At 46.2% G+C, this 27,143-nt stretch overlaps 1 protein-coding gene across 4 annotated transcripts; it reads left to right on the forward strand.

Annotated features, from left to right (window-relative positions):
* The first annotated feature begins 5,752 nt into the window (after positions 1 to 5,752).
* On the forward strand, positions 5,753 to 22,195 carry Atp23 (ATP23 metallopeptidase and ATP synthase assembly factor homolog). Of its 4 annotated transcripts, none has more exons than XM_057757967.1 (6): positions 5,753 to 6,015; positions 7,519 to 7,564; positions 7,952 to 8,033; positions 13,989 to 14,126; positions 16,069 to 16,152; positions 21,766 to 22,195. In XM_057757967.1, exons 1-6 carry the CDS (start codon positions 5,832 to 5,834, stop codon positions 21,967 to 21,969), a joined length of 738 nt encoding a protein of 245 aa, XP_057613950.1. In that variant the 5' UTR covers positions 5,753 to 5,831; the 3' UTR covers positions 21,970 to 22,195. The 4 variants fall into 4 exon arrangements, with proteins under 4 accessions (XP_057613950.1, XP_057613952.1, XP_057613951.1 ...); XM_057757969.1 differs by having other exon boundaries at positions 6,001 to 6,015; positions 7,519 to 7,560; XM_057757968.1 differs by lacking the exon at positions 5,753 to 6,015 and adding an exon at positions 7,115 to 7,430.
* The last annotated feature ends 4,948 nt before the right edge of the window (positions 22,196 to 27,143 follow it).

Here is a 27,143-nt window from a genome sequence, read left to right on the forward strand (position 1 = left end):
TGTAGATTCCTAGGCCCAGACTCTGTCATCAGGACTTGGTCGCTTGTCTTCCAGGTTAGTTTTTTTAGCTGGAGACACTCCATTGACCTATGGTCTTTAGCACTTGAACCATTAGAGAACAGTGTCTCTTCCTAAAAGGTTCCACACGTGTTCCATGAAAGGTTCTCATCGGCCAGGTCTGGGCCACTAGGAGGTGTGGCCTTGTGGGAGTAGGTATGGCTTTGTTGGAGGAAGAGTGTCAGGTGTGGAGGCGGGCTTTGAGGGCTCACCTATGCTCAAGCCACACCCAGTGTCTGAGATCACTTCCTGTTGGCTGTGTAAGGTGTAGAGCTCTTCAGCACCGTGTCTGCCTGCACACCACCATGAAAATGATAGCCACCCCAACTAAATGGTTTTCCTTTATGAGAGTTGCTGCGGTCATGGTGTCTCTTCATAGCAATAGAAACCGTATCTAAGACAGTAGCTGACATGCTACTGCCGGTCCTCTACAGCTCCGGTCCTCTTGGAGAGCAATTGGAGCTCTTAACCGTGGAGCACGCGGAGCATCTGACGCTCCAGTGTCCCAGTTGTTGCTGGCTGTTTATTTGGAGACAGAGTCTCACTGTGTAGCCCTCGCTGGTCTGGAACTTGCTGTATAGATCAGGACCTCATTACAGATGGTTGTGAGCCACCTTGTGGTTGCTGGGAATTGAACTCAGGACCTTTCCAAGAGCAATGCTCTTAACCATTGAGTCATCTCTCCAGCCTCAGCTACCTTTTTTTTTTTCTTTTTCTTTTTTACTTCTTTCTACGGGTCCTTTCTTGCTTTGTACTACGCATCGGTGTCTCATCTCTATAAACTAAAAAAATTCCAGCTTGCTGGTCTTTTCCGGCTACTACCATCTTTTTCCCTTTGTGGCAAACGTCTTGAGAGAATTATCCTCGCATTCTGCATCCAAACTCGGGGCAAACATGTTTCCACCAGGGCCTCCATACCTTCTTGTCTCGAAGATTTTAATACCAGAATTACATCATTCACATATACATACGAAAGCAGTGTTTTCCCCAAATCAACCTACTATGCGAAAATGTTTTTACAGAAAAAAATCCTGATAGGTAATACGAGAAAAATCTTAATTTGCTTCTGGGTACCTTGATAACGAGTTTTTTTATTTTTTCATTTGCACAATAGGAAAAAGAATAATTCACCTTTACATTAGAACGCATTGTTATGTCACTTTAAAATTCTCAACTTATATTTTGAAAAAGAAGGCAGAAAACTAAAGACAGTGAGAAGCCACCAGCCAAGGAGAGTTCTCAGCCTTTCCGCCTCGCCTCCGGTTGCCCTGGTAACAGCCAAAGCACCGGGTCAGCTCTTCCCAGAAGGCCTCGCGCCTTCCTACTTCCGGTGCTGGGACTGTGGGCCGACTTCTTCCGGAAGTGAATCCTCGTACGCGGCTTAAGGGACGGAGCGTGGCGGATCCTTTCGCGGCTCGGCATCAATTGTTTCGTACCCGACCTCCGGAGACATTAGTGATCTAAGGAAATGTTACATTTTCGCCGAATTTTTGTTGACGCTGAATAAATGCATCAAACGTTAGCTACTGAGCAACTGCGAGGGGCGTGGCATGGTGATACCCTGATCCCAGTGGTATGAAACCCGTCTAGACCAGTGTGACATCTCGAAAAAACGTAAAAACAGGGAGGGAGTGGTAACTCAATGGAAGAGCGCTTGCATAGCGTGCGGAGGCCTGGGATCAATACTCAGGTGTTTTTTTTTTTTAAGGTTACTTTATGTGTATGAATACGCAGTAGTGAGTGCAGTGTCCGAAGAGGCCAGAAGAGGGCGTCAGACTCCCCTGACAGCGGGATTACAGACTGTTGTGAACCACTGTGGATTCTGGGAATCGAACCTGGGTCCTCTAAGAGCAGCAAGTGCTCCTAACCACTGAACCATCTCTGTAGCCCGCAGGTTAAAATAAAAAAAAATAAAAGTCCTGAATAAAAATCAGACAAAACACCCGACTCCCTAAAATAGAATATATGTAACTTGACTCGGTGTTCTACAGTGTAAATAATTGCTGTATGCCATAAATATGATTTTTACTTGTCAATTATAAAACGGAAATAAATCATAAAAAGTTATAAACGCAAGGCTGGAGAGATGGCTCAGTGGTTAAGAAGACTGGCTGCTCTTCCAGAGGGTTCGATTCCCGGCACCCACATGGCAGCTCACAACTGTCTGAAACTCAAGTTCCAATGGATCCGACTACCTCAAACTCCAATGAATAAGAAGGAAAAAAGTTATAAACACTTAAATTTATATGTGGCATCTTTCGTTACTGAGTTCAAAGCCAGCCTGGTCTAGAGAGTGAGTTCCAGGACAGCCAAAGCTACACTGAGAAACACTGTCTTAAAAAGCAAACAGACAAGAGGTCTACACTCACAGAGAACCATGAGTGCATGTCTGAACCGCGAGTGCCATCTGACGGCATACCTTGCCCTCTTGTTCTTTGTGGTATTTTCACCTTAGAACTTGTCTAAATGCCCCCAGGTCTCACAGGATGGCTTTTCCCTTCTCCCCTGCCGGGCATTGTATGTGAAGTTGTACACGTGACACTGAAAGCCTGCTCAACCTCTGAAAGTTAATCTTTGGATTATAAGGGTAATGTGCATGCTTATTGTAGGACATTAAGGAAGTTCGGGGGCTGGGGGTGTGGCTCAGTGGGTAAAGAACTCTGGAGGACCTGAGTTTGAATCCCCAGAGCCCATCTAAAGCTGGGTGAGGTAGTGTGGACACCTGTGGTTGTCCTTGGACCTCCACATGTGCACTCAAACTTTCAAGTGTATACACACACACACACATACCCCCACCCATTCATAGGAAGAAAATTCAGGAGAATGTAAATTGAGGAATCTAATACTTAGATGAGACTGATATTTTGGTATGATTTTAATTTTCTCTTCTTTCAGAAATGAGCATTGAGAAATGTTTTCTGGAATAATGTTGCATTGATTACTCATGTAGCTGAGTAATATGTTAGACATTTTTTTAGGTATGCTGGCTAGTTCTGTTGTCCACCTGACACAACTCAATTTATCTGAGAAGAAAGAACCCAGTTGAGGAAATGCCTCCATCAGATCGACCTGCAGGCGAGTCTGTGGCCAATGATTGATGTGAGAGGGGCCCGTCTGCCATGGGTGGTCCCACCCCTGGCCAGGTGGTCCTGAGTTAGATAAGAAAAAAGCCTGAGGCCTGGGTATTGTGACACACACCTGTTGCAAGGAGGGACTGCTTGTTCATTCCGGTAGCCCGGTTAGCTTAGCCCCAAAATAACCACACAGAAACTGTATTAATTAAAACACTGCTTGGCCCATTAGCTCTAACTTCTTATTGGCTAACTGTTACATCTTAGTTTAACCCATTTCTATTAGTCTGTGTATCGCCACGTGGCAGTGGCTTACCGGCTAAGTTTCGGCAGCATGTCTTACCCTGGCTGCGGATTCATGTCTTCTCTCTGACTCTTCTTCCTCCCAGAATTTAGTTCTGTCTTCTCCGCCTACCTAAGTTCTGCCCTATCATGTCAACGCAGTTTCTTTATTCATTAACCAATACAAGCAACACACAGAGGGGACACCCATATCACACACCTTTAATCCCAGACCTGGGGTGGGAGAGGCCAAGGCAGTTGGATCTCTGAGTTAGAGACCAGCCTGGTCAACCAGTTTTTGGCCAGCCTGGTTGACATAGTGAGACTCTGCCGCAAAATAGAACAGAATAAAACAAAATGACAGCAAAGAAAGACGGCTGGACGGACTGAGGCTACGGGGAGACCAGGAAGCAGGGCTCCTCACCGTCTCTGCTTCCGTTCCTTCCTCCAGTTCCCGTCGCACTTCCTATAACCTGAGAGAAGAGTAAGCCCTTTCCTTTCCAAGTTGTTTCTTCGTCAACACTAGAGAAGCAAACCGGGACACAGTGTGTGGTCTGCCCCAGACCTTACCTTGTCTGTTAGCTTTCTTCTAGCATTCTAAAGCTGACTGCGCTCAATTTTAATGGCTCAGTCTCCACAGGTGTCTGCTTCCCTTTTCTAATCAAAATTCTGTTTAGATTTATGCTTTATGTGTATGAGTGTTTTATCTCCATGCATCTATGTGTATCACATGTGTGCCTTGTTCCCAGAGAGGTCAGATGAGGATGTTGGATCCTCTGGAACTGGAGTCATGGACATAAGCTACTGTGTAGGTACTGGGAACCGAACCCAGGACCTCTGCAAGAGCAATTGCTCTCAACTGCTGAGCCATTTCTCCAGCCTTATTCTAACTTGCGTGTTTCTTAAGACGTGGTCTCAAATATCCTAGGCTGGCTTTCACCTTGCTGGGTAGCCGAGGATGACATTGAACTCTTGATCCTCCTGTCTCTGCCTTCTGATATTACAGGCACATTTTGCCACCACGTCTGCTTATGCAGTGCAGGGGACAGAATCCAGGACTCCTACATATCAACAAGCCGTCTCTCAACTAAGTTACATCCTCAGCTTTCTTCTGTAGCTGGATCAGTTATTTAGCTTTGCCGAGCTCACCTCTATCTGCAAATTAGGGTTGATAATATTTTGTAAGGTTGTAATGAGGATCGGAAATAATGTACATAAATGGAGCTCAATAAAAACAATCTAATTTTTGACTTATAGCTTTATTAGTCTGTAAGTACAGGTGCTCATAGTTGTATAATATTGCAAATGAGTGAATGCCCTCAGCTTCCCCTCAGCTCATGTTCGCTAAACACCTGCGACATCTAAGTGCTATTCATAATTCATGAGTCCTTGTACCCCGATTTTTCTTAGATATTTTTCCTACATAAAACATATGCTGTGGTTCAACTTCAGTGATTTTCTTATTCGTCTTTGTTTTCTCAGACCCTATCATCCTGCCTGGCTCATGGTAGCAGGTGCTGAATAAATGTGCGAGCCGAGCTGAATAATTTAGTGGGGAAAGAAACACAGGCACACACACACACACAGAGGCACACGCACACAGGCGCGCGCACACACACGTGCACACACATGCTCACGCATACAGGTGCACACACACAGGCACACAAGCACACACATGCGCGCGCGCGCACACACACATACGCACATTGAACACGGAAGTCTGTCATCATGCACTAACTTGTACAAAACGCTTTGAACTGCAGACCAGACAACGTTAAGTTTGAGTAATGGTGCTGGCAATTCCCTGGGGAGTAGATAGGCTTGATCTGGGCCCTGATAATGGGTTCTGAGGAAAAAGCCTCCGAGACTGACACCTCCGAGACTGAATTGAGGTTTGGAGGTAGAATTAAACTATTTATCTTATCAGTTATTTGTGCTGGCAAGAGAGTGGGGTTGAAGGATGGGTCCCGATGAGCTAGATTTTGATGTGACCAACCAGTCTTTATTGTTTCCAAGAGTTTCTGAAAATACAGCCTTAAACTGGGTCTGAGCAGGTAGTGGGAATGAGAGAAGCAGAGGTCAGCGAAGGGAAGATGGCAGAGAGAGAGAGCGCAGCAGAAAGGACCTTAGCGGCCTGCATTGGCGGGAGGAGGGCTATGTGCAGGACGGGCTGGCCACCTTAGCAGTCCAGAAGGCAGCAGGAGGTCTGAGAAGACAGGCCAACCACGCCAAGGGACAGCGGCAATGACAAGATGGCCAGGAGCCCCCCCCACCGGACCACGCCCACCAAACCACGCCCACCGAAGCCCCGCCCCGAGCTGCTAGCCGAGACTCTCCGGTGCCGGAGGGTTGAGGGCTCGCTCGGCGGCCGGAAGCAGTGTCCCAGTGTCCCAGGAGGAGGCGCCCAGGCCTGCGGGCCGCATGGCTGGGGCTCCGGGCGGTGGCGGGCCAGGCCCAGCGGCGGGGGAGCCGCTGCTGCAGCGATGCGACTCCGGCCAGGGCTCGCCCGAACCGCCGGCCCACGGGAAGCCCCAGGAGAGCTTCCTCTCCGGCTTCTTCACCCGGGAGAGCTGCCCGCTCATGCTCCAGAAGACGCTAGAGACGAGTAGGGGCGGTGACCTGGGCGCTGGGGTCGGGGGTGGCATCGAACCCGGGGCGAGGAAGGGCGGAGACCCCACTGAGCCCGGGGCTCCACTGCAGCCCCCAGAGCTGTGTGGGCCTCCCGCACCACTCTTGCTTGTGAACGCACGCGCTAGGAGTCCGCCCTTTTGGGTCACACTCACTAGTTTCTTATGTAAGTTACGCAGCGGCAAGGGCTGTAGGGTGACGGCGAGGAGAGCTGGAAAGAACTCCATTAATATGCGGTTTACTTTAGGCTGTGCGCCCTTCCCTGGTGTGGGGGGTGGGGATTCTTCAAGCTTCTTTCATTGCAGTAGGGACAGAGGGAAATGCTAGAGTAGAAACTCTTGAAAAACCCCGTGTTTATTTATGCACCTAAGTGCGTTTTACTAGGGAGAAAGCTTCCAGCTTCATCGTGTTCTCAAAGAGACCCAAGACTTCTAAAACGTTAATCATTGCTACGGGTCTAGCAGGCTGGTTCAAACCCAGCAAATTCTCACCAGTCCCAGGGACCCTGCTCTAGAGCCTTGCTCCTTTGCATCTGCATAGATTGCCTGTCTACTTCAGGTTTAGGGAAATAAGAGTTAAATGTATTTGTCCCAAATAAGGTTTCATAGCAGAATTGGTCATAATTTAATAATTTAATAGTCAACTGATCAAAGATTTTACTCTCTTCCTTTTAAAACAATGTTTTAAAATTTATTTTTATTTCATGTGCATTGGTATTTTGCCATGGGTGTCGGGTCCCTTGGAAGTGGAGTTACAGACAGGTGTGGGTGCCAGGAACTGAACCCAGGCCCTCTGCAAGAGCAGTCAGTACTCTTAACCACGGAGCCCTCTCTCCAGTCCCTTACTCTTTCTTTAAAAAATTTTTTTAAGGTTTATTTTATATGTATGATTGTTTTATATGTATGATTGCCTGCATGTATGTCTGTGCACCACCTGTGTTCCTGGTGTTCAGGACTGTGAGCCACTGAACCCAGGTCCTCTGCAAGAGCAGCAAGTGCTCCTAACCCCTCCCTCCCCTCTCTCTTTTCCTCCCTCCCTCTCTTCTCTTCCCCCCTCCCCAGAGGTGAGGACTGAACCAAAGGCCTTGCACTTGCTAGGTGAGGATCTGCCTGGGGCTGATCACCAGCACACCCCCGTTCCCCCCCCATTAACCACACACTCACACTCTTCCAGGTGCCAGACTGGTCGGCATGTCCTTTTCTTGGAATGCCCCATTTGGGATGTGGTCCTCAGAGTAGGGCCTGATGTTGCCACGGAGAACAAAATCTACAAGTCCTCAAATCTCAGCGCTATGCTGGTTTTGTTTTTCTGACTGTGGCACAAGACTCCCCTGGTCTTCCAGTACGCTCTGTGATCCAGTGTTGAGTCGTTTAAATGAAGCCAGCCTCGTCTGTAGGTGCCATTTTGGTGTGATGTCTGAGATTTAGATGTTTTTTTGGTGCTGCATTTTCTAATGCCATACTTCTTTCTGTCTTTGTAGACCCGTATGTCAAAGTTCTCCTTGATGCCATGAAACACTCAGGTTGGTAAGTCAATCTTTTCAGAAATGTCACTGTATCTTCTGGAGCTCCCAGAGCTGACATTGTAGAGCTCTCATCCTTGGGATTTCTCACTTTGGACTTCTCACTTTGGACACAGCCTTCTCCGTTCACGGTGGCAGGCTGCATGTCCTCCAGGCTGGTCTTTGTCCTGGCTCATTTCCGGTGTGGTCCTGGTCAGGTGACCAACTCCTTGATGGACATTATAGACCATGAAGTAGGGTGGAATCTGCAGAGACCATCTCCTTGCCTACAGGCGAGAAGGCTGAGACCCGACTGTTTGCCAGGGTTCTGCAGGCGTTAGTGCCGGGAGGGCTGTGCCATGTGGGTCTGGGCTGCTTCCTTCAGACATGCTGCTCACATCTCTCATTCCAGCGCTGTTAACAAAGGGAGACACTTCTCCTGCGAAGACTGTGACGGAAACGTCAGCGGAGGGTTCGATGCCTCAGCGTCTCAGGTGGGTCTCTTTGCCCAATTGTCTTCTTCCCTCTCCTCCGAGCAGATACTGGCTGATTTCATGTGCTGAGCCTTCTGTTTGGTAGACTTTGCCAAGGATTTAAAAAAAACCAGACCAGTCATAGTCTTAACTCTCAGGACGTGGTACTCTTCCAAAGGAGATAATATAGGAACTCCTTAAACGGGAAATTTGAAGCAGGTTAGGATCAGTGTGGTAACTTCCTGTTTCTGTAACAAGACGCTGAGAAACTGAACTTAATACGGAGGAATGGATTATTTCGGTTCATGGAGTCAGCCTGTGGTCACTTGACCCCACTGTCTTTGTGGTGTGTGTCAAGTCAATACTTCATGGTGGTGCTATATCCACTGGCATCAAGGTCGCCGTAGCCCCCTCATACCCAGTGACTTAATTTCCTTCACTGGGCCCCACTTGTTGTACGTAAGATAACCAATCCTTTGAGGCAGAAGAGAGCGGTTGAGAGCACTGGCTGCTTTCGACAGGACAAGGTTCAGTGCCCAGAACCCACTTGGCAGTTCACAACCGTCGTAACTCTAGTTCCAGGGGACCCAACACCCTCTTCTGGCCCCTGCAGGCATGCATGTGGTGGTGCACAGACATGTGTGCAGACAAAACACATAGAGACATTTAAAAAAGAAAATGAAAAATTCCTGGGCCTGTGGAGGAGAGTCAAGGTCCAAACTATGGCAGGTGGTCACCACGGCAGGAAGGAAGTGACGTGTTGGTTGAAAGCTAACAGACTCAGCTAGACAACATGAAGTCTCTGCACAGGCAGAGGACACTGTTGAGGAATGGCTTGCTGTGTGGCGGAGCTGGAGAAAGAAGGGCTCTAGAACCAGAAGCAGATGTGTGCGGTGCACTGGGCAGTGGTGAATGCCGAGGTTCCCACACGACCTAAGGCGCGAATGGAGGAGGAGGAGTTTTCGTGTTATAGATAGCAATCGCATCTGTCTTTTAGAATGGTGCTGAGAATTCAGTTAGCTGAGCATTCGATCTTATTATGAGTTGTGAGTCACTGGGGGTTTTCACAGAGCACTGGAGGCAGCAGGTGGATTAGGTGACGTGATGGAGGTCATTGAAGGTATTGCATGCAGCTTTTCCAATGTGAGTGTCTAATCTACGTTTACCTCCACTTCAGCGCTTTCTCCTGGAGAATTTCCTGTGTATTTGGTTTTTCAGAACTGTCTACGGCAACATGGGTGAGCACTGTGGGCTTTAGAGTTTGAGTCGGAATCCTGGTCCCTCCGCTCATTAGCTGTGGGATTCAGCCACACAATATTTTCTTATTCTTAGTTTCCTCTCTGGTAAATTGTCAACCACAATACTGGCAGCTCTCAGTGGCTCCTGATAAGTTTGCCCACTGCCTGGGTGTCTAAGCAGAATGAGCATTAGGGAGTTGGGGCCGTAGCTCAGTTGGTCAAGGCCTTGCCCTTCGTACGTGGACCCCAAGCTCATCCCTAACAGTGTGTAATCCGTGCTTGGTGGTGCTCACCTGTAATTCTGTCACTCAGGAGGGGGAGGCAGAGGGCCAGAAGTTCAAGGCCATCCTCGGCTACACAGAAAGCTTGAGGACAGTTGGACTAGAGATGTTGTCTCAGGGAAAAAAAAAATAGAGTGAACATTTTAAACTCTCAGCTCTCAGCAGTGTTAAACACAGTCGTTCACTATTCCATCTTGTCTTAAATTGGACTTTTTATTATGAAGTCTTTTATACAGGAAATTAGAAAACCCATGTGTTTGTTTTCAGTAAGGGAAGCTTCAGTTCAACTGATGCCCAGATCTGAGGAGTACAATGTTCTCAGGACTTCAGATACTTCAAGATACTCTTGACTCATCCTGACTGTGGGCGTTATCCCCTGGTCTTTGAGTTCTCCCGCCCACACATGCAGTCCAATATTGCGTTGTTTAGATTCTTGCTGTTGCTTCATGCATAGACTACCTTGAGTTGTACGGAATGTGTTGTGGACTCGGCGTGTGCTTCTGTGAACTGTGAGCTCCTCAGTAGATAGTCTCCTGTGAGTTCCTTCTTTGGCTCGCCATTGGGAGAGTTTCCATGCTGCTGTGTGCCCTCTCCGCCGACGTCACCGCTGTCTGCTCCTCCACTGGATGTTCTCATTAGAGCTTAGCCTGTCTAGTGATACTGCTTCCAGCCTTGTAGTTGTGCGCGGTGCTGATGTAAATATTCTCCACCTTCTCTGCTGGTGACATTTACAAGCTTCTCAAGATGCAAGTGTCTGAGGAGACCCGCCGGGGCATGGAGTCTGCAGAATGCTGGCTGGTAACACTGCCATGCAGTTTCGTGCACATTCTCCTGTGTACTTTTCTTCGCTGATGTCCCTTCCAGCCCTTAAATGTTGATCTTCAGCCCTTTCTCTTCCTCCGTGCTCTGCCCAGGGGTTGTGTTCCTCTTTTAGGTCAGAGTTCTGTGTTGAATATATATATATCCAGATCTCACTTGGCACTTCCGCTTGGAGTGTCTTGGGCTCGTTATATCCAAGTTCAGATTCGTGATTTTACTGTCCCCTGTCTTTGCCCTATCCTGGGTTTCTTTCCCCACCACTTCTGCTTTTTTTTTTTTTTTTTTTTTTTTGGACAGGGCCTGATGTAGCCCAGGCTGGTCTCCATGTAGCTGGGACTGTATTTTTAGACAGGACTTGATGTATCCCAGGCTGGTTTCGATGTTGCTGAGACTCTGCTCCTTCCTCATCCTCCTGCCTGCATCTTTCATATTCTGGATCACAATGCTCTGCTTGGTTTTACACTCTCAGTAGCTATTTCTACCGTTTAAGTCAGAAATTTCTAGATACTTCTGGTTCCTTCCTCATCTTCAATTCATCACTAGATTTTGTTCAGTTTCCCACTAAATTATCTTTCAGCTCCCGCCTTCTGTGTCTGGCCTAGGGTACCTCATGGCCTCCAAGTTTCTCTGAGTCCAGCTGTGGTCACCTCTCACTTTTCTGGCTGGAGTCTTGAGGGTAAACACAAGAGCATGCCCCTGTTTCAACACTCCCTTCAGAGGCTTCTCACCGCTGCCAGAAGGCAGGCCTGCGTCACCAGCCTGGTTCAGTTCCGCGGCCCCTCTCTGCGTCTTTGCTCGGCCCTGCTTTGGCCCTGCTTTCAGCTTCTGTCCATTCTGTTTTTCCAGCCCTTCTTCTCCCCTTGAGTATGGTGCCCCCTTCCTTTCAGCCCTTCTATTTAAACTTAAACCCCACTCATTTATTAGGTCAAGTGTTTATTAATTCTTAAAATAAATTTTTTATTTAAACAATTAAAATTTTTTTGGGGGATTAGAATTAAAATTTCATCATTTCCCCATTCCCTTCCCTCCCTCCAAACTCTCTCATTTACCCCCTCCCCTGCTCTCTTTCAAGTGTAAGTTCTCATTTTTATTTTATCTGCATGGCTGTTTTGACTGTGTATATGTCTGTACCCCATATGTGTGACTAGTGCCCACCTAAGCCTGAAGGAAACGGGGTTCCAGATGGTTGTGAGCTACCATGTGGGTGCTGGGAATTAAACTTGGGTCCTGTGGAAGAGTAGCCAGTGCTCTTAACCACTGAGCCATCTTTCCAGCCCTGTTTGTCTGTTTGTTTATTTTTCAGACACTCTCTAGCTCAGGCTGGCCTGAGCTCAATGTATAGTCGAGGATGACTATGAACTTCTGATCCTTCTGCTTCTACCTCCCGAGTGGTGGGATGACACGCCTGGTCTGCCACGCCTGGTCTGCCACGCCTGGTCTGCCATGCGTGGTTTGAGCAATGCTGGGTGATAGAACCCAGGGCCTGGGCGTGCTAGGCAAGCAGTCTACCATCTGAGTTACATCCCCAACACCATAGGTCTAAGTTTAAACATTGCTGCCACAGAGAAGCCTAACCCAGCTCTCCAAATCAGGCCTGGCTGCTGTTTTTTTTAAAATACTCTTTTACTCTTTGCTCTTTGGGGGCCCGCCACCCAGCTCCCAAGTGAATTACACGGAGGAATACCCGGATTTAGCTTGGCTTGTTTCTTGCAGCTTTTCTTAAATTATCCCATCTACCTTTTGCCTCTGGGCTTTTATTTTTCCCTATTTCTATATACCTTTCTTTACTTCTTCCTCCGTGGCTGACTGTGTAGCTGGGTGGCTGCCCCTGAATCCTCCTCTCCTCCTTTTCTTGATCCTTCATCTCCTCTTCCCAGACTTCTATTTATTCTGTCTGCCAGCCCTACCTATCCTTTCTCCTGCCTGGCTATTGGCCGTTCAGCTCTTTATTAGACATCAGGTGTTTTAGACAGGCAAAGTAGCACAGCTGTGTTGTGCCCAAACAAGCTGGTATCCTATGCAAACACACTGGGGTTTATTGAATACAAGCTAGCTCAGACTGTAATCCAACACACCCACACAGTACGTGGGGGGAGGGGGAAACGGCCGCAAGCCCTCAGGGTAAGGGATTTTAAAAGGAAAACTGCCACCAGGGTGGCTCAAACCTTGGCATTTCAGGGTTGGATAAAAGTATACAGCCTTTGAGTTTGTTGGTTAGGGTATAGGGGAATTTCAAAACAGCAACTGTCGGCAGACAAGAATTTCAAAATAGTGGTTAGTCAGATACCCCCCAGTTAGGCCCTGCCTAAAATGGGGTTCTTTCTCGAAATGGAGTTTGTTCTGCTCCTTCAGCTTCACAGAGTTAAACAAATGCAACATAAAAGAATGTAACACACCTTTGTATTATTAAGCAAATTTCCACAGCAGAAACAAATGTAACACATCTTCAACTAATATTCCACAGCACCTGGCATCCTCATTGTGTTTGCTCAGGACCATTTTTAAAAATCATTTTGGTAAATATTAATTTCTGTCTTCATTAGTAGATTATATGTTGCTTATTAGATCTTAATGGATATTAGTTGAGTAAGTTTATGTTGGATGCATGCATATAAAGTATCTGGTACCTACTGAATGTCAAGAATGTGGTAAATGCGACTGTCATGATTGGGTGGGACTCTTGTGTCTTTCTTACTCTTTTTCTTTTCTTTTCTTTTCTTTTTTGAGGCAGGGTTTCTCTGTGTAGTTTTGGAGCCTTTCCTAGAACTCCCTCTGATCTGGCTGGCCTTGAACTCACAGAGATCTGCCTGTCTCTGCCTCCCGAGTATTGGGATTAAATGTGTGCGTCACCACCGCTCTGCCCGGCATCTCCCTTATTCTTACAGAGTCCTACTTAGCATGCCACTGGCTTTTTGTTCTCTTTTCTGACAGTCTTTCTGAGGGTTTTTCCTGGGAATTTTTCCTCATTCTAGCTGTGTGGAAGTGGTGTCAGCTACTGTTCAGCCAAGAAGTACTTTACATGTGTTCTCACATATGTTATGTTCCCAGTTCTCTGCTAATAATCCTCTCCTTTTTTACATTTGGGGAAATTGAGGCACAGAGAGGCTAAGAAGCTTGCTCAGGGATCAGAAGGAATGGCCTAGAACACTTAGGGCTCTTTCAGAGTTCACATCTCAGCACCCTTGTTGGGTAGTTCAGGTCACCAGTAACCTCAGCTCTAGGGGCTATAAGGTCCTTTTCTGGTCTCTGGGGCCACCCATGCTTATGTTCATATTACTCTCTAAAAAATTGAAAAAGAATATATACGAAGAAATTTGCTCAGCTTGCTCAATGCCTGGAGCTGTGATTTAAATATGCCTGCTTCTTCCCACAGCTGATTCTTAGACCCACAGAGCTGTGCCATCCGAGATGAACTGGTGTGGTCAGCTCAGGGGGTGCAGTATTTGAATACATCCCTAACTGGAGTGCTGGCCTAGAGAGAGAGGGAGGGGTTAGTCACTAGATCCGGGACTTGAGGGGCTGTGAGGGAGAAGCCTGAGCAGAGGCTTCCAGTAGGTGGTGTGCAAGAGAGAAAGTGGGGTCTGCAGAAGGAGCAGATTTCAGAAGTGAATGACCATCTCTTGTTTTCGTGTCCCTAGATTGTTTTGTGTCAGAATAATATCCGAAATCAGGCTCACATGAGCAGAGTCGTAACTCACGAGCTCATTCACGCCTTCGATCATTGTCGGGCTCACGTCCACTGGTTTACCGATGTCAGACATTTGGCATGCTCAGAGGTGAGTTTCATCGTAGAAGACATTTATTTTCCCCCAGAACACTGAGCTCTTTATTCAGATGCAACTCTTTAAGCATATTCCTTTTCTTGCTGTTGTGACTTTAACATGGTCTTTTCTTAGAAGTTCTATAAATGTTATCTTCAAGACCTATTAAAAGTAACAATTGATTTAAATCATAATAAATCCTAATAAACCACTTTTCTTGGGGTACACTGAGGGCTAAATGTCATGATTGTATGGATTTAAAAAAATGTTAATTTTTATTGTTCTGGGATTTGAGTCCAGGGCCTCTTGCATGCTAGTCAAATTCTGTTAACTGAACTATGTCCCCAGCCTTGGATTTACTTTTACAGGCTGGGGCAGAGCCCAGAGCCCAGTGCATGCTAGGTAAGCAGTCTGCCGCAGCGTCACGTGCTCAGTCCTTCCAGATTCTCGTTTAACCTTCACGGCAGTTCATCGAGGGAGATAATTACTATCCGTGTCTGCTGTATGTGCAAAGTGAAACAGTTGTTTGGAGTCTAGAGTTAGTGGCGGAGCTGGGGTCACCTGGGTTCTTAACTAGCTTGCTGTGTTTCATAGGCAAAGCCATTGTTTGCCCGGGAGGAGAGCATCGGCTTCAACAGTGCAGTGTGAGTGGGCTTGGGCTGCGCTCAGAAGTCAGTGTGCTCCTGGGGAGACGTGTATTTAGTCTTGAATTTCAGCCTTTGAAGAGCACATTCTAGTGAGAAATTAAGGAATTTACAGATCAAAAAATTTCTGTTAACATCATAAATCAGAAACTGTGTGCTAACTCTAGTAGGGTGCTCTTTATTCTTTGTGTTTTGTGATGCACAATTAATAAAAATTCAGAGAGAAATTGGGGTTCAACCTGAAGGTCAGAAAAGCAAAGCAGCTAGCCACTGATTTTTTACCTCGACTTCAGTCTGAAATGGCGATCCTGCCTTCAGGAATCTCAGAATGAGACTGCGTCTAAGAGCTGTCTCCTCCCATTTTATAATCCTCGTTAGGGCTGGGATTAAGGGCGTGCACCACTGGGATTAAAGGCTTGCACCACCCGGTTTCTATGGCAACTAGTGTGACTCCTGGGATTGAAGGTGTGTGTTACCACTGCCTGGTCTGTAGGGCTGACCAGTGGGGCTGTTTTACTCTCTGATCTTCCGGCAAACTGTATTTATTAAAATACAAATGAAATATCACTACAGTTTTGTATTGTGTGACATCTCACACACAGCCAAGGGCCTGGAGGAGACTCCCAGATCTGGAGTCAGTCCGAGAGTGTCTCAGGTTTGGGCTGTGGCCAGCATTACATGCTAGTTTTAGTCACCTTCTTTGGAAAAATGTTTTCTAGAAGTGTTTGTACCTTCTAGAGATCATGAACTTTAACTGTGAGGTCCACCTCTCTGACTCCTTTTTCCAGAAGAAACTGTTTGACTGTGAGGCTCCAGGTAATGTCTAGAAAATTCCCTTTGGTGAGCTTTTGAACTCCCCTGCCACAGTGCCCCTGATTTGTGTAGCTCGCTCTTGGGATGCTGCCTTTTCCAGCAGGTGTTTAAAGAAATGATTTAGATCTGGGTGGTGGTGGCACACACCTTTAATCCCAGCACTCGGGAGGCAGAGGCCGGTGGATCTCTGTGAGTTCAAGGCCAACCTGGTCTACAAAGCGAGTTCCAGAACAGGCTCTAAAGCTACGCAGAGAAACCTTGTCTCCAAAAACCAACCAACCAACCAAACAAACAAAAGAAGTGATTTAGAAGAAAGTTTCAGATGTGCTGGAGTCTCAGAAACACATGCTGATTTTCTGTTTTCTCAGTTTTAAGCGTTTGCTGGCTGTGGATAGACAGAGAAGCCCCTGATTTTCTGCTCTTTCCCAGTTTTAAGCGTTTGCTGGCTGTGGATAGACAGAGAGCCTTTGCCTCTCACTTGCCGTCTGTGTTTGTGACAGATTCGAGCTGCAAGCCTCAGTGGAGACTGTTCACTCCTGAATGAAATCTTCAGGTTGCATTTTGGATTAAGACGACACCACCAGGTAAATACAACCATGGACTCACTGACCTCCATGAGGGCCAGGAGTGGAAGCTGTCAGTAAAGAAAGGAAATACACAGGGCTGGGGAGATGGCTCAGTGGTTGAGCGCACTGCCTGTTTTTCCACAGGACACGGTTCAATTCCCAGCACCCACATGGCAGCTCACACCTGTCTGTAGTCCTGTTCCAGGGCTCTGACACCGTCACACAGACACACATGGAAGCAAACAGCAACGAACATCAAAAGCAAGGAAATACACTTAGTATCAAGAACTGCCTACCTGAAGAGCAAAGCAGCTACCGCACTGTGTAAGCTGCTGGATGTTCGTTCTGTGTCATAGTCATGGGTCAGCCATGTGACTGCCCGAGAAGAGAGTTCTGCAGCATTTAAAAAAAGACAAAGGCTTTATTTTATTTTAGGTGTATAAGTTTTACCTGCATGTATGTGAGCACACCATATGTGTGCATGGTGCCTGTGGAGGTCAGGAGGAAGCATTGGATCTCCTGGAAAGTGGGGTCACAGACGGTTATGAGCCGCCATGTGAGCGCTGGGAACCAGACCCAGGTCTCTACAAGAACGGCATGTGCCCTTAGCTACTGAGCCATCTCCCAGCTCCAACTCTGGGATTCTTTCAAGTGGGGATGGGAAGAGACTGTAAGTGAAATCCTATCCTGCTTCCTTATATCCTAGTGGCCCTGCAGTTGGTTGTATATATACCTACATCATTGACCCTTGAAAACTTGACACATATACTTTAAGACATAACCTTCCTTTTTTTTTTTGGTTCATTGTGAAGATCTCAGATTAATAAACATCACAAGAAGGAACACATTATAGGTGTAAAGGCCTCAGTCTTCACAGTTAAAATACTTTCAAAGTTCAATTTTTGACTAGACATTGGTGGTACACATCTTTAATCCTAGCACTCAGGAGGCAGAGGCAAATGGATCCCTGAGTTCGAGGCCAACCTGGTCTACAGAGCAAGTTTCAGGACAGCCAGGGCTACATAGAAAAACCCTGTCATGAAAAAAAAAAACCCAAAACAAAACCAAGAGTTCAGTGTCTGTAAAAACTCAAAATCTCTTTTAAAATCTATAATTTCTTTTAAAAATGCAAAGTTTCTCAACTGTGGGCTCCAATAAAATAAAAAAGTAAGTTAATTACTTTCTTACCTCAAGAAGAAAGAACCAGGACACAGTCAGAATCTGAACAAAGCTCCCAACAGTTGGGAGTGAACACACCCCAACAGTGTCATTAACTTGTGTTCGATGTCTGGGAACCAGTTACAGTCTTCTGGGTTGGGAGTGAACACCCCAACAGTGTCATTAACTCGTGACTGCTGTCTAGAATCAGTTACAGCCTTCTGGGTTGGGAGTGAACACCCCAACAATGTCATTAACTCGTGTCTGATGTCTGGGAACCAGTTACAGTCTTCTGGGTTGGGAGTGAACGCCCCAACAGTGTCATTAACTCGTGTCCGATGTCTGGGAACCAGTTACAGCCTTCTAGGTTGGGAGTGAACACCCCAACAATGTCATTAACTCGTGACTGATGTCTGGGTCAGTTACAGTCTTCTGGGTTGGGAGTGAGCACACCCCAACAGTGTCATTAACTCATGACCGATGTCTGGGAACCAGTTATAGTCTTCTGGGCTGCTCCAAGGGCTTGGCTCGCTTCTCCAGCTCTGCCCTCTGCAGCACACAGCTTGTCTTCAGGCTCATCCAGAACTGGTACACCCACTGCTGCTGTTCTTAGTCCTCCCGTGGCACAGGCTCCAAAAGGCTGGCATCTTCTGCTGCAACTGGGATGCACTTTGACCAATAACTTCATTTGCATTGTCTTCGTGGAGCAAAGCCTCAGCTTTTATCCACGAAGCCCCCAGTCCTGGGGTTTCCACCGCTGCTCTGTCTGCACACTCACCCGTGGGCTCTCCTGGCCTCTCACAGTGCCGAAGCTCAGCTGCTCTCTATGACCCCTTCATGCCTTCAAAACCACTACCTCCGGGGTGACCCTTACACAACTAAGTTTGGCTGCCAACACAAGTACAACCCTGGTCTTGGCCTCCTCTGCACACAGCTTGCATGTGCTAGCTCTGAGGAAATACTTCCCTGAAAATTTCACCTCAGTGATGCTGGTCTCTTCTTTTTTTTTTTGATTTTTTCGAGACAGGGTTTCTCCGTAGCTTTTTTTGGTTCCTGTCCTGGAACTAGCTCTTGTAGACCAGGCTGGCCTCAAACTCACAGAGATCTGCCTGCCGCTGCCTCCCGAGTGCTGGGATTAAAGGCGTGCGCCACCACCGCCCGGCTTGCTGGTCTCTTCTTAATCATAGCTGACTCTACAGCCCCAGCCGACCAGAGGTTCTTCGCAGAAATGGCCTGGTAGAGTCTTAGCCTCCCTCTGCAACTTTACTAGCTGGGCCTCCGTTGTCTGCGTTGCTTTCAACACTCCTCTAAAGTCTCACAAAATTGCCCACTGTGCTCCCAACCTCAGTTGCTCTTCTAGGCTAAAGTTCCAAAGCCCTTCAACAGTCCTTCCCCAAATATGGTCAGGTCTGACCCTGCAGTACCGATTTGTCCTAGTCAGGGTTTCTATTGCTGTGACGAAACACCATGACCAAAAGCAAGATGAGGAGGACAGGGTTTGGCTTACACTGTCACACTGCTGTCCATCACTGAAGGAAGTCAGGGCAGGAACCTGGAGGCAGGAGCTGATGCGGAGGCCATGGAGATGTGCTGCTTACTGGCTTGCTCCCCATTGCTTGCTCAGCCTGCTTTCCTATAGAACCCGGGACCACCAACCCAGGTCTGTCACCTCTCAAGATGGGCTTGGTTTTCCCACTTAATCACTAATTAGGAGAATGCTCTACAGGCTTAGGTGCAACTCAGCATCATGGGGGCATTTTCTCAATTGGGGCTCCCTCTCAGGTGACTCTAGCCTGTGTCAAGTTGATATAAAATTAGCCAGCTCCAAAGGATGCTTGGTGTTGGGTTTGTGCTAGATGGTCTTTGGCTCTTGAGGGCAGGAGCACTGTCAGCCCAGATGGGAAAATTTTGTTTAAATTATATATGTAGACACAGACTTACACATGTTAGAGATAATTTTAGGTAGATAGATAGTATGATTCCTTAGGATTTTTTTTTTTTTTTAAATTTTTCGAGATAGGGTTTCTCTGTAGCTTTGGAGCCTGTCCTGGAACTAGCTCTATAGACCAGGCTGGCCCTGAACTCAGAGATCTGCTTGCTTCTGCCTCCCGAGTGCTGGGATTAAAGGTGTGCACCACCACCACCCGGCTACTAAAGACAGTTTTATTGCTTTTTCCCCTTCCTGTATTCATTTCTCTTTCACTCCCTAGTTAAAAGCACCTTTCCTTTCCCTGTTTTTCTCATTTTCCCACAGGAGTAAATCTTAATTGTCATCTCTCATTGGGTCTTCTGACCCTTTGACAGCTGGATATTTTTGTTGTTTTTGGGTCAGGGTCTCACTGTGCACCTCTGGCTGTCCTTTGGTGAACAAGCATTTCCAGCTTGAATGTACTGATCATGCACACTGGGGAAACAGAGGCTATTGCTGACTGTCATCAGAATCACCATTTATTTTTTATTTATTGCTCCCTGAGTGAGGGTTGCTGGCTTTGTTCCTGCCTCAGCCTCCCGCTGCTGGGAGTGCCGCTGGGTGTCATCACACCTGGCCTTTAATTTATGTGTGATAAGGCGTCTAAACTGGCCTGGAACTCTTGGTCCTCACGCCTTTGTCTCCTGAGTGTTGACTTTACAGGTATGTGCTGCCATGCGTGCTTCTGATTGTCTTTTACGGAGGGAACACTCACCAATTCTTTTGAAATATAGTTTGGAGAATAGAGAAAAAAATATTTTGAAAGCTCTCTGAGAATTGAAACAGCAGGATCTTACATTTCTTAACACATGTTAAGTTTCAGGATTGACAAATTCAAGATAATAGGTACATTATTATTTTGCTATTCTCATAGCAAAAGTGAGCCTATGCAGAGACTGTGTTGGAATTTTCTTTCTGCCTGGATGAAGGCACTTTCAAGTTTGTAGTCTGTGAGTGGTTTCCCGCTTCCTCGGGATAAACAGCAAATCTGTCACCAGTCAGCTGAAAGGTGAGGAAAGGGGTGTGGGGTGAAGAACAGTTTATTTTTTAAAAGATGTGTTTTCCTTTTAGTTTGTGTGTGTTGTCATGGTCTGTGTTTTGACGGTCAGCTGAAGAAAGAGGGTCACTCCAGAATGTAATTAAGTTTAGCAAAAGCACCAGGGGGGGTCAGTCTCCATGGGCTGACTGCTGGTGGCTTTGCAAAAGCTTCTTTTATTGTTACACAAATTATATACCTCTAATCAAGTCAATTTCTGCATGCCCAAACCTCTAATCTAGAGTGTTTTGAAGGAACCATTTACCTAAGTGGTTCTCTCCCTCCTGGTTTGCCAGGTCCACTTGAGAATATGTTTTGCAAAGGTTCTGGAATCCTTCAGGGAGAACTCAGATAAGAATCACTGATTTTAGCTGGGTGGTGGTGGTGTATGCAATGAACCTCGGAGGCAGAGGCAGGTGGATCTCTGTGAGTTCTAGACCAGCCTGGGTCTACAGAGCAAGTTCCAGGACAGGCACAGGCTCCAAAGCTACACAGAGAAACCATGTCTGGGGAGTAGGGGAGAGGAAGAATCACTGACTTTAAACAGAGCCTGGGTGCTATCACACATGAGTGTAGGTGCCTGAGGAAGCCAGAAAAGGGCATCAGGTTCCCAGAGCTGGAGCTACAGGTGTTTGTGAGTTTCCCACCATGGCTGCTGGGAACTGAACTTAGGTCCTTAGGAACAGCAGGCAGCTCTCTTAACCGAGAGCATCATCTCCAGGCCCCTTAAGCAAGATCAGTCAGGACTTTGTCTACAGACTTTTTTTGTGATTTTGCGATTGGGAATTATTGTTTGGCAGAAGATGTTCAGAGGATTAAATCTGGTTATATTCCTCCCAAAATAAGGAAATGGAGGTCTTAGTTATGTCTAAATGGGTTTATATTGAACTAACATGTTCCATGATTTGAGAGTTAGAGTTATTAATTTAATTTATTTTTTATTTTATTTTATTTTTTTAAAAGATTTATTTATTTATTATGTATACAACATTCTACCTTGATGTATGCCCGCACGCCAGAGGAGGGAGCCAGATCTCAGTACAGATGGTTGTGAGCCACCATGTGGTTGCTGGGAATTGAACTCAGGACCTCTGGAAGAGCAACCAGTGCTCTTAACCTCTGAGCCATCTCTCCAGCCCTATTTTAATTTTTAAAATGGCAGAAATTAATAAGAGAACAGGAGAATAAATGATTTTTAAAATTTTTATTTTATGTGCATTTGTGTTTTGCCTGCATGTATGTCTGTGAGAAGGTGTCAGATCCCCTAGGTCTAGAGGTACAGACAGTTGTGAGCTGCCATGTGGGTGCTGGGATTGAACCTGGATCCTCTGGAAGAGCAGCCAGTGCTCTTAACTGCTGAGCCATCTCTCCAGCCCTGGAGAAATGAATCTTAGTGTAGGTAATAGGTAGTTGTATCATATGATTGAATTTTCACACCAGTGACAACACTCAGTCTCCCTTTCTGTAGACTTGTGTGCGGGACAGAGCTGCTCTTTCAATCTTGGCTGTGCGGAACATCAGCAGAGAAGAGGCCCAGAAGGCTGTGGATGACGTTTTTGAGTCTTGTTTCAACGACCGTGAGCCTTTTGGCAGGATCCCCTATACTAAGACGTATGCCAGATACGCTCACAGAGACTTTCAGAACCGTGATCGCTATTACTCGAACATATGAAGATGGTGGCCGTCTGTATCCCTGAGCCTCAGGACCACGAGGGAGATGTCCTCAGGCACAGAGCCTACAATCGTATGGAATAAAGTGCAGAAGGAGCTGGCTTCAGCATTTGACTATAAAAAGTAAATATGGCAAAAAAGGAACTCCTTAAACTGCAAGGCAAAATTGGATCTTTATAGTTAATCATTTAGTAAATAAGGGGAATAAACGACATTTTTATATTTTCCACAGTATACTTATTTTTTTAATGCTTTAGCTTTGTAATTGTTCTCTATGAGATTATTTTAAATTTTGATTATGAGATCTGTGAAGCATGTACCCGTGTGATGGTGGTGGGAGATCAGAGTTAGTATTTATACAGTGAGATGGTCGCCTTGTCGGACATCAGGGAGATGCTGTCAGGATCAAGTGCAAAGAGTGAAAGTTGAGAATAATTCATTCAAGGTGTCATTTTCTCTCTGTTCACGGTGTGTGTACTGGGGACCTTAGGACTTAATTTCCTGGGGACAGTCTGATAATTAGATACTTTGCTTTCTTTTAGATTTTATTTTTTATTTTGTGTATAGGGATATTTTGTCTATATATGTATGTCTGTGTATTACATGGTTGTCTGGCACCTCAGGAGGCGAGAAGGAGGCCTTGGATCCCCTAGAACTCAATTTATAGATGATTATGATCCATTGTGTGGGTGCTGGGAATCAAACTCAGGTCCTTTGGGAGAGCAGCCAGTACTCTTAACTGCTGAACCATCTCTCCAGACCCCCTTATTAGGCTTTTTTTTAATTAGATACTATATTCAATCTATAATGCAATTTAGTTTAATTTTATATATTTATAATTTTTTTATATAATAATTTTCAAATATTTTGTTTGTCTACGTATCTGAATTTTAGATACAGAAAACATGTTTCTAAAACTCAGGACCGCGAGGGGTGCACCCACACACTGAGACAATGGGGATGTTCTATCGGGAACTCACCAAGGCCAGCTGGCCTGGGTCTGAAAAAGCATGGGATAAAACCGGACTTGCTGAACATAGCGGACCATGAGGACTACTGAGAACTCAAGAACAATGGCAATGGGTTTTTGATCCTACTGCACGTACTGGCTTTGTGGGAGCCTAGGCAGTTGGATGCTCACCTTACTAGACCTGGATGGAGGTGGGTGGTCCTTGGACTTCCCACAGGGCAGGGAACCCTGATTGCTCTTAGGGCTGACGATGGAGGGGGACTTGATTGGGGAAGGGGGAGGGAAATGGGATGTGGTGGCGGGGAGGAGGCAGAAATCTTTAATAAATAAATTAATTAAGAAATAAAAAAAGCAAAAAAACAAAAACAACAAACAAACAAAAACAAAAACAAACAAACAAAAAAAAGAAAACATGTTTCTAATCAGTATGGTGGTGCGCCTATAATCCTAGCATATGGGAGGAGGAGGTAGGAGGATCAGGACTAAGAGGCCAGTGTTGGCTGTATAGTGAGTTCAGGACTAGCCTGGGCTACATGAGACTGTCCTCTCAGCTGTACTTCCACTCATTAGTTCTGAGGCGTCTGTGGATCCGTGGACGCGGATGAGTAGAGAATGCATCTTCCCAACTAAAATGGAAACTATACAGTCAAATATTTTATTAGTGTATATTTGTGTGTGCAGAGTAACAGGCTTCATAATGACATTTTTATTCAGTTGCATTATGTACTTTGACCATATTCACCCCCATAATTCTCTCCTGTCTCGTTCCTAGGATTCATTCTCTTCCTACTTAGTTCTACCCCCTCCCCACAAACACACACACTCTGTCTCTTTAGGTTCCACATGTGAGAGAAACGTATCTTTATGAATCTGATTTATTTTGTTTAATTTGATGCTTCTCTGGCATCTATCCAGTTTCTGGCAAACTATAGAATTTCATCCTTTTTGGCTCTATTGTCTGCACTGCACCTACAACTCATACTCTTTAACCCCTTTCCTGTGGTGACAGGACTGTTCCATTACAGGCTGTTGTGAGTGACGCCGCAGCAGCCATGCAGGTGGTGTGGCGTCTCAGCTCTGTTGGGTGTGCGCATGTCCAGGAGCGGCTCAGCTCTGTTGGGTGTGCGCATGTCCAGGAGCGGCTCAGCTCTGTTGGGTGTGCGCATGTCCAGGAGCGGCTCAGCTCTGTTGGGTGTGCACATGTCCAGGAGCGGCTCAGCTCTGTTGGGTGTGTATATGTATGTCCAGGAGCAGCTCAGCCTGCTGGGTGTGCGCATGTCCAGGATCTGCTCAGCTCTGCTGGGTGTGTGTAAGTCCAGGAGCAGCATTCTTCTTTTATGGTAGTTCTACTTTTTTTTTTTTTTTTTAGTTTTTTAAAGACAGGGTTTCTCTGTGTGACAGTCCTGACTGTCCTGGAACTCGTTCTGTAGACCAGGCTGGTCTCGAACTCACAGAGATCCACCTGCCTCTGCCTCCCAAGTGCTGGGATTAAAAGCGTGCACCACCACCACCTGGCTACTTTTAGTTTTTGAGGAACCCTCATCCTGGTTTTCAGAGTGGCTGCACTAGTTCATACGTCACCCAGCATCCAAAAGATCCCCATCTTACACTCTTCAGCATTTGACTTTATTTTAAAGATGGATTTCTTGTAAAGATTCATTCATTCATTCATTGATTATATGTACAGTGTTCTGCCTGCATGTATGCCTGCAGACCAGAAGAGGGCACCAGATCTCATTCTAGAGGGGTTATGAGACACCATGTGGTTGCTGGGAATTGAACCAGGACCTCTGGGAGAACAGCCAATGCTTTCCAGCCTCCTACAGATGAATTTTATCGGGGCGGTGGTAGCACAATCCTTTAATCCCAGCACTTGGGAGGCAGAGGCAGGCAGATCTCTGTGAGTTTGAGGCCAGCCTGGTCTACAAGAGCTAGTTCCAGGACAGGCTCCAAAGCTACAGAGAAACCCTGTCTGGAAAAACCAAAACCAAAAAAAAAAAAAAAAATGTATTTTAAGTTATGTCTGTGTGTCTGTGTACACATGCGTGCAGGTGCCTATGGAGGTCACAAGAGGGAATCAGATCCCTTGGAGCGGGCTTTACGGGTGGTGGGAGCTGCCTGGAATGGGTGCTGAAACTGAATTCGGGTCCTCTGCCAGAACCGTGTCTCCAGCTCATGAAAAGAATTTTTTTTTTAGATGAAAAAACCTTTCTGTATATGAATGTTCCTTTATGTATGTAAGTGTATCACATGTATGTCTTTTTTTGTTTTTATTTTGATGGAAGTCAGAAGAGGGCATCATATCTCCTGGAACTGGGGTAGAGGTGGTTGTGACCTCCCACGTGGGTGCTGGGAGCTGAATCAAGGTCTTCTGCAAGAGCAACAGTGCTCTTAACTGCTGACCCAGCTCTCCAGCCTATGTTGTTTATAGCTATTCTGACTGGGGTGAGATAGGATCTCAAAGCAGTACTGACTTGTGTTTCCTTGATGGCCAGGGACACGGAACCTTCTTTTGTATATATCTGTTGCCCAACTGGATTTTGTTTTTGGGAAGTGTCTGTTTTATTTGCCCACTTATTGGTTGGATTATTTGTATATTTTTGTGTTAATATCTTAAAAGTTATATTTGTGGGGGCTGGCAAGATGGCTGAGTAGTTTAGAGCGCAGACTGCTCTTCCAGAGGATCCAATTTAATTCCCAGTACCCATATGGCAGCCCACAACTGTCTGTAACTCTAGTTCCAGGGGATCTGTGTTGGGGACTGTGGACCACCAGACCCTGAATTTCTTGTAAACAACTTGTTTTCCTCTGCACTGAGCAGCCTGCAGTTGAGACCTGGTGGCAGGCTGGTGGGTCTGCAGCTGAAAGATCCTGAGAGCTGGGGCATGACCAGAGCCCTATATAAGCTGCCCCGAGCACAATAAAGTGGGCATTCTTGTATCAAGGATGACCCGTGTCCCATGTCTCTGTCTGTGTGTGTGTTTTTAAGTCTCCAGTTTAGTTCCCGACTCGCGTACCTCCTCCTCCTCCTTGCTTTTTTGTTTGCAGATATGCATAAGAGTGGCAGCCAATAACCACGACACAGTACTAGACTGTCTTGAAATCTCTGCCAACACCATTAATCGAGAACTCTTCACTTTAGCCTCAGGCAGAGTTTTTTTTTTGAACAAGGACCTAAAGCAGTCACATTCTTTGCCAAAATGTCACAAGAGTGGTCTCTTGACTGCTTACTAATATTCTTCCTCTTTGAAACTTCTTGCACTGGGCCCCCATAGTTCAAATTGCCTTCTGTGCTATCTCCCATGCTTCTGCTAGTATGACCCATTTAAATCACGTAACGTGTTCACTGCTTTCCTAATCCAAAGTCCCAAAGTTCACATTCTGCTGACAGGTATCAGGGTCAAGCCTGTCACAAAAACTCTGCCACAACTTCCATTCTATCAGTGTTCTGATGCTGTGAAGAGACACCATGGCCACCACAACTCTTATAAAGCAAGACACTTAATTGGGGCTTGCTTCTATTTCTCAGAGGTTTAGTCCATTGCCATTATGGCGGGGAGCATGGCAGCATGCAGACAGACATGGTGCTGGAGAAGTAACTGAGAATTCTACCTCTGAATCTTCGGGCAGCAGGAAGAGAGAGCCACGGGGCCTGGCTTGGGCTTTTGAAACCTCAGACCCCACCCCCAATACACTTCCTACAGCAAAGTCATACCTCCTAATCCTTTTCAAATAGTGACACTCCCAGTGATCAAGCATTTAAATCTGTGAGCCCATGAGGCCATTTTGAGTCACACTACTGCAGAGCCCTCCCCTCCTCATAGATCATGTTCCCTGGAGTAACTTCTGTTTTTAGTTTGTTGTGTTTATGTATGTCACAGATTTTTCTAATAAACATCTATGAACATTTTATCTCCCTCTACCTCCCCTTGTCTCTGTTTTTTTTTTGAGACAGGTTCTCACTATGTGGCTTTTACTGACCTGGAGCTCAGTGTAAATCAAACTGACCTTGAACTCACAGAGACCCTCCTGCCCCTGCCTCCTGAGAGCCTGGGCTAAAGATGTGCGCCACCACACCCTGCTCACTGTTTCTTTCTTTTTTTTTCTTTTTTTTTTTTTTTTTTCGAGACAGGGTTTCTCTGTGGTTTTGGAGCCTGTCCTGGAACTAGCTCTTGTAGACCAGGCTGGTCTCGAACTCACAGAGA

This window comes from Chionomys nivalis, chromosome 25, assembly GCF_950005125.1.
Source record: "Chionomys nivalis chromosome 25, mChiNiv1.1, whole genome shotgun sequence".
Taxonomy (NCBI): Eukaryota; Metazoa; Chordata; class Mammalia; order Rodentia; family Cricetidae; genus Chionomys; species Chionomys nivalis.

What these genes read in the sequence shown, in the direction of transcription:
- Atp23 (XM_057757967.1), top strand. Translation starts at nt 5,832, where the DNA reads ATGGCTGGGGCTCCGGGCGGTGGCGGGCCAGGCCCAGCGGCGGGGGAG. An exon ending in CCAGAAGACGCTAGAGACGA is followed by an intron (nt 6,016 to 7,518) that starts GTAGGGGCGGTG and finishes CTGTCTTTGTAG; the next exon opens with ACCCGTATGTCAAAGTTCTC. An exon ending in GACATTTGGCATGCTCAGAG is followed by an intron (nt 14,127 to 16,068) that starts GTGAGTTTCATC and finishes TGTTTGTGACAG; the next exon opens with ATTCGAGCTGCAAGCCTCAG.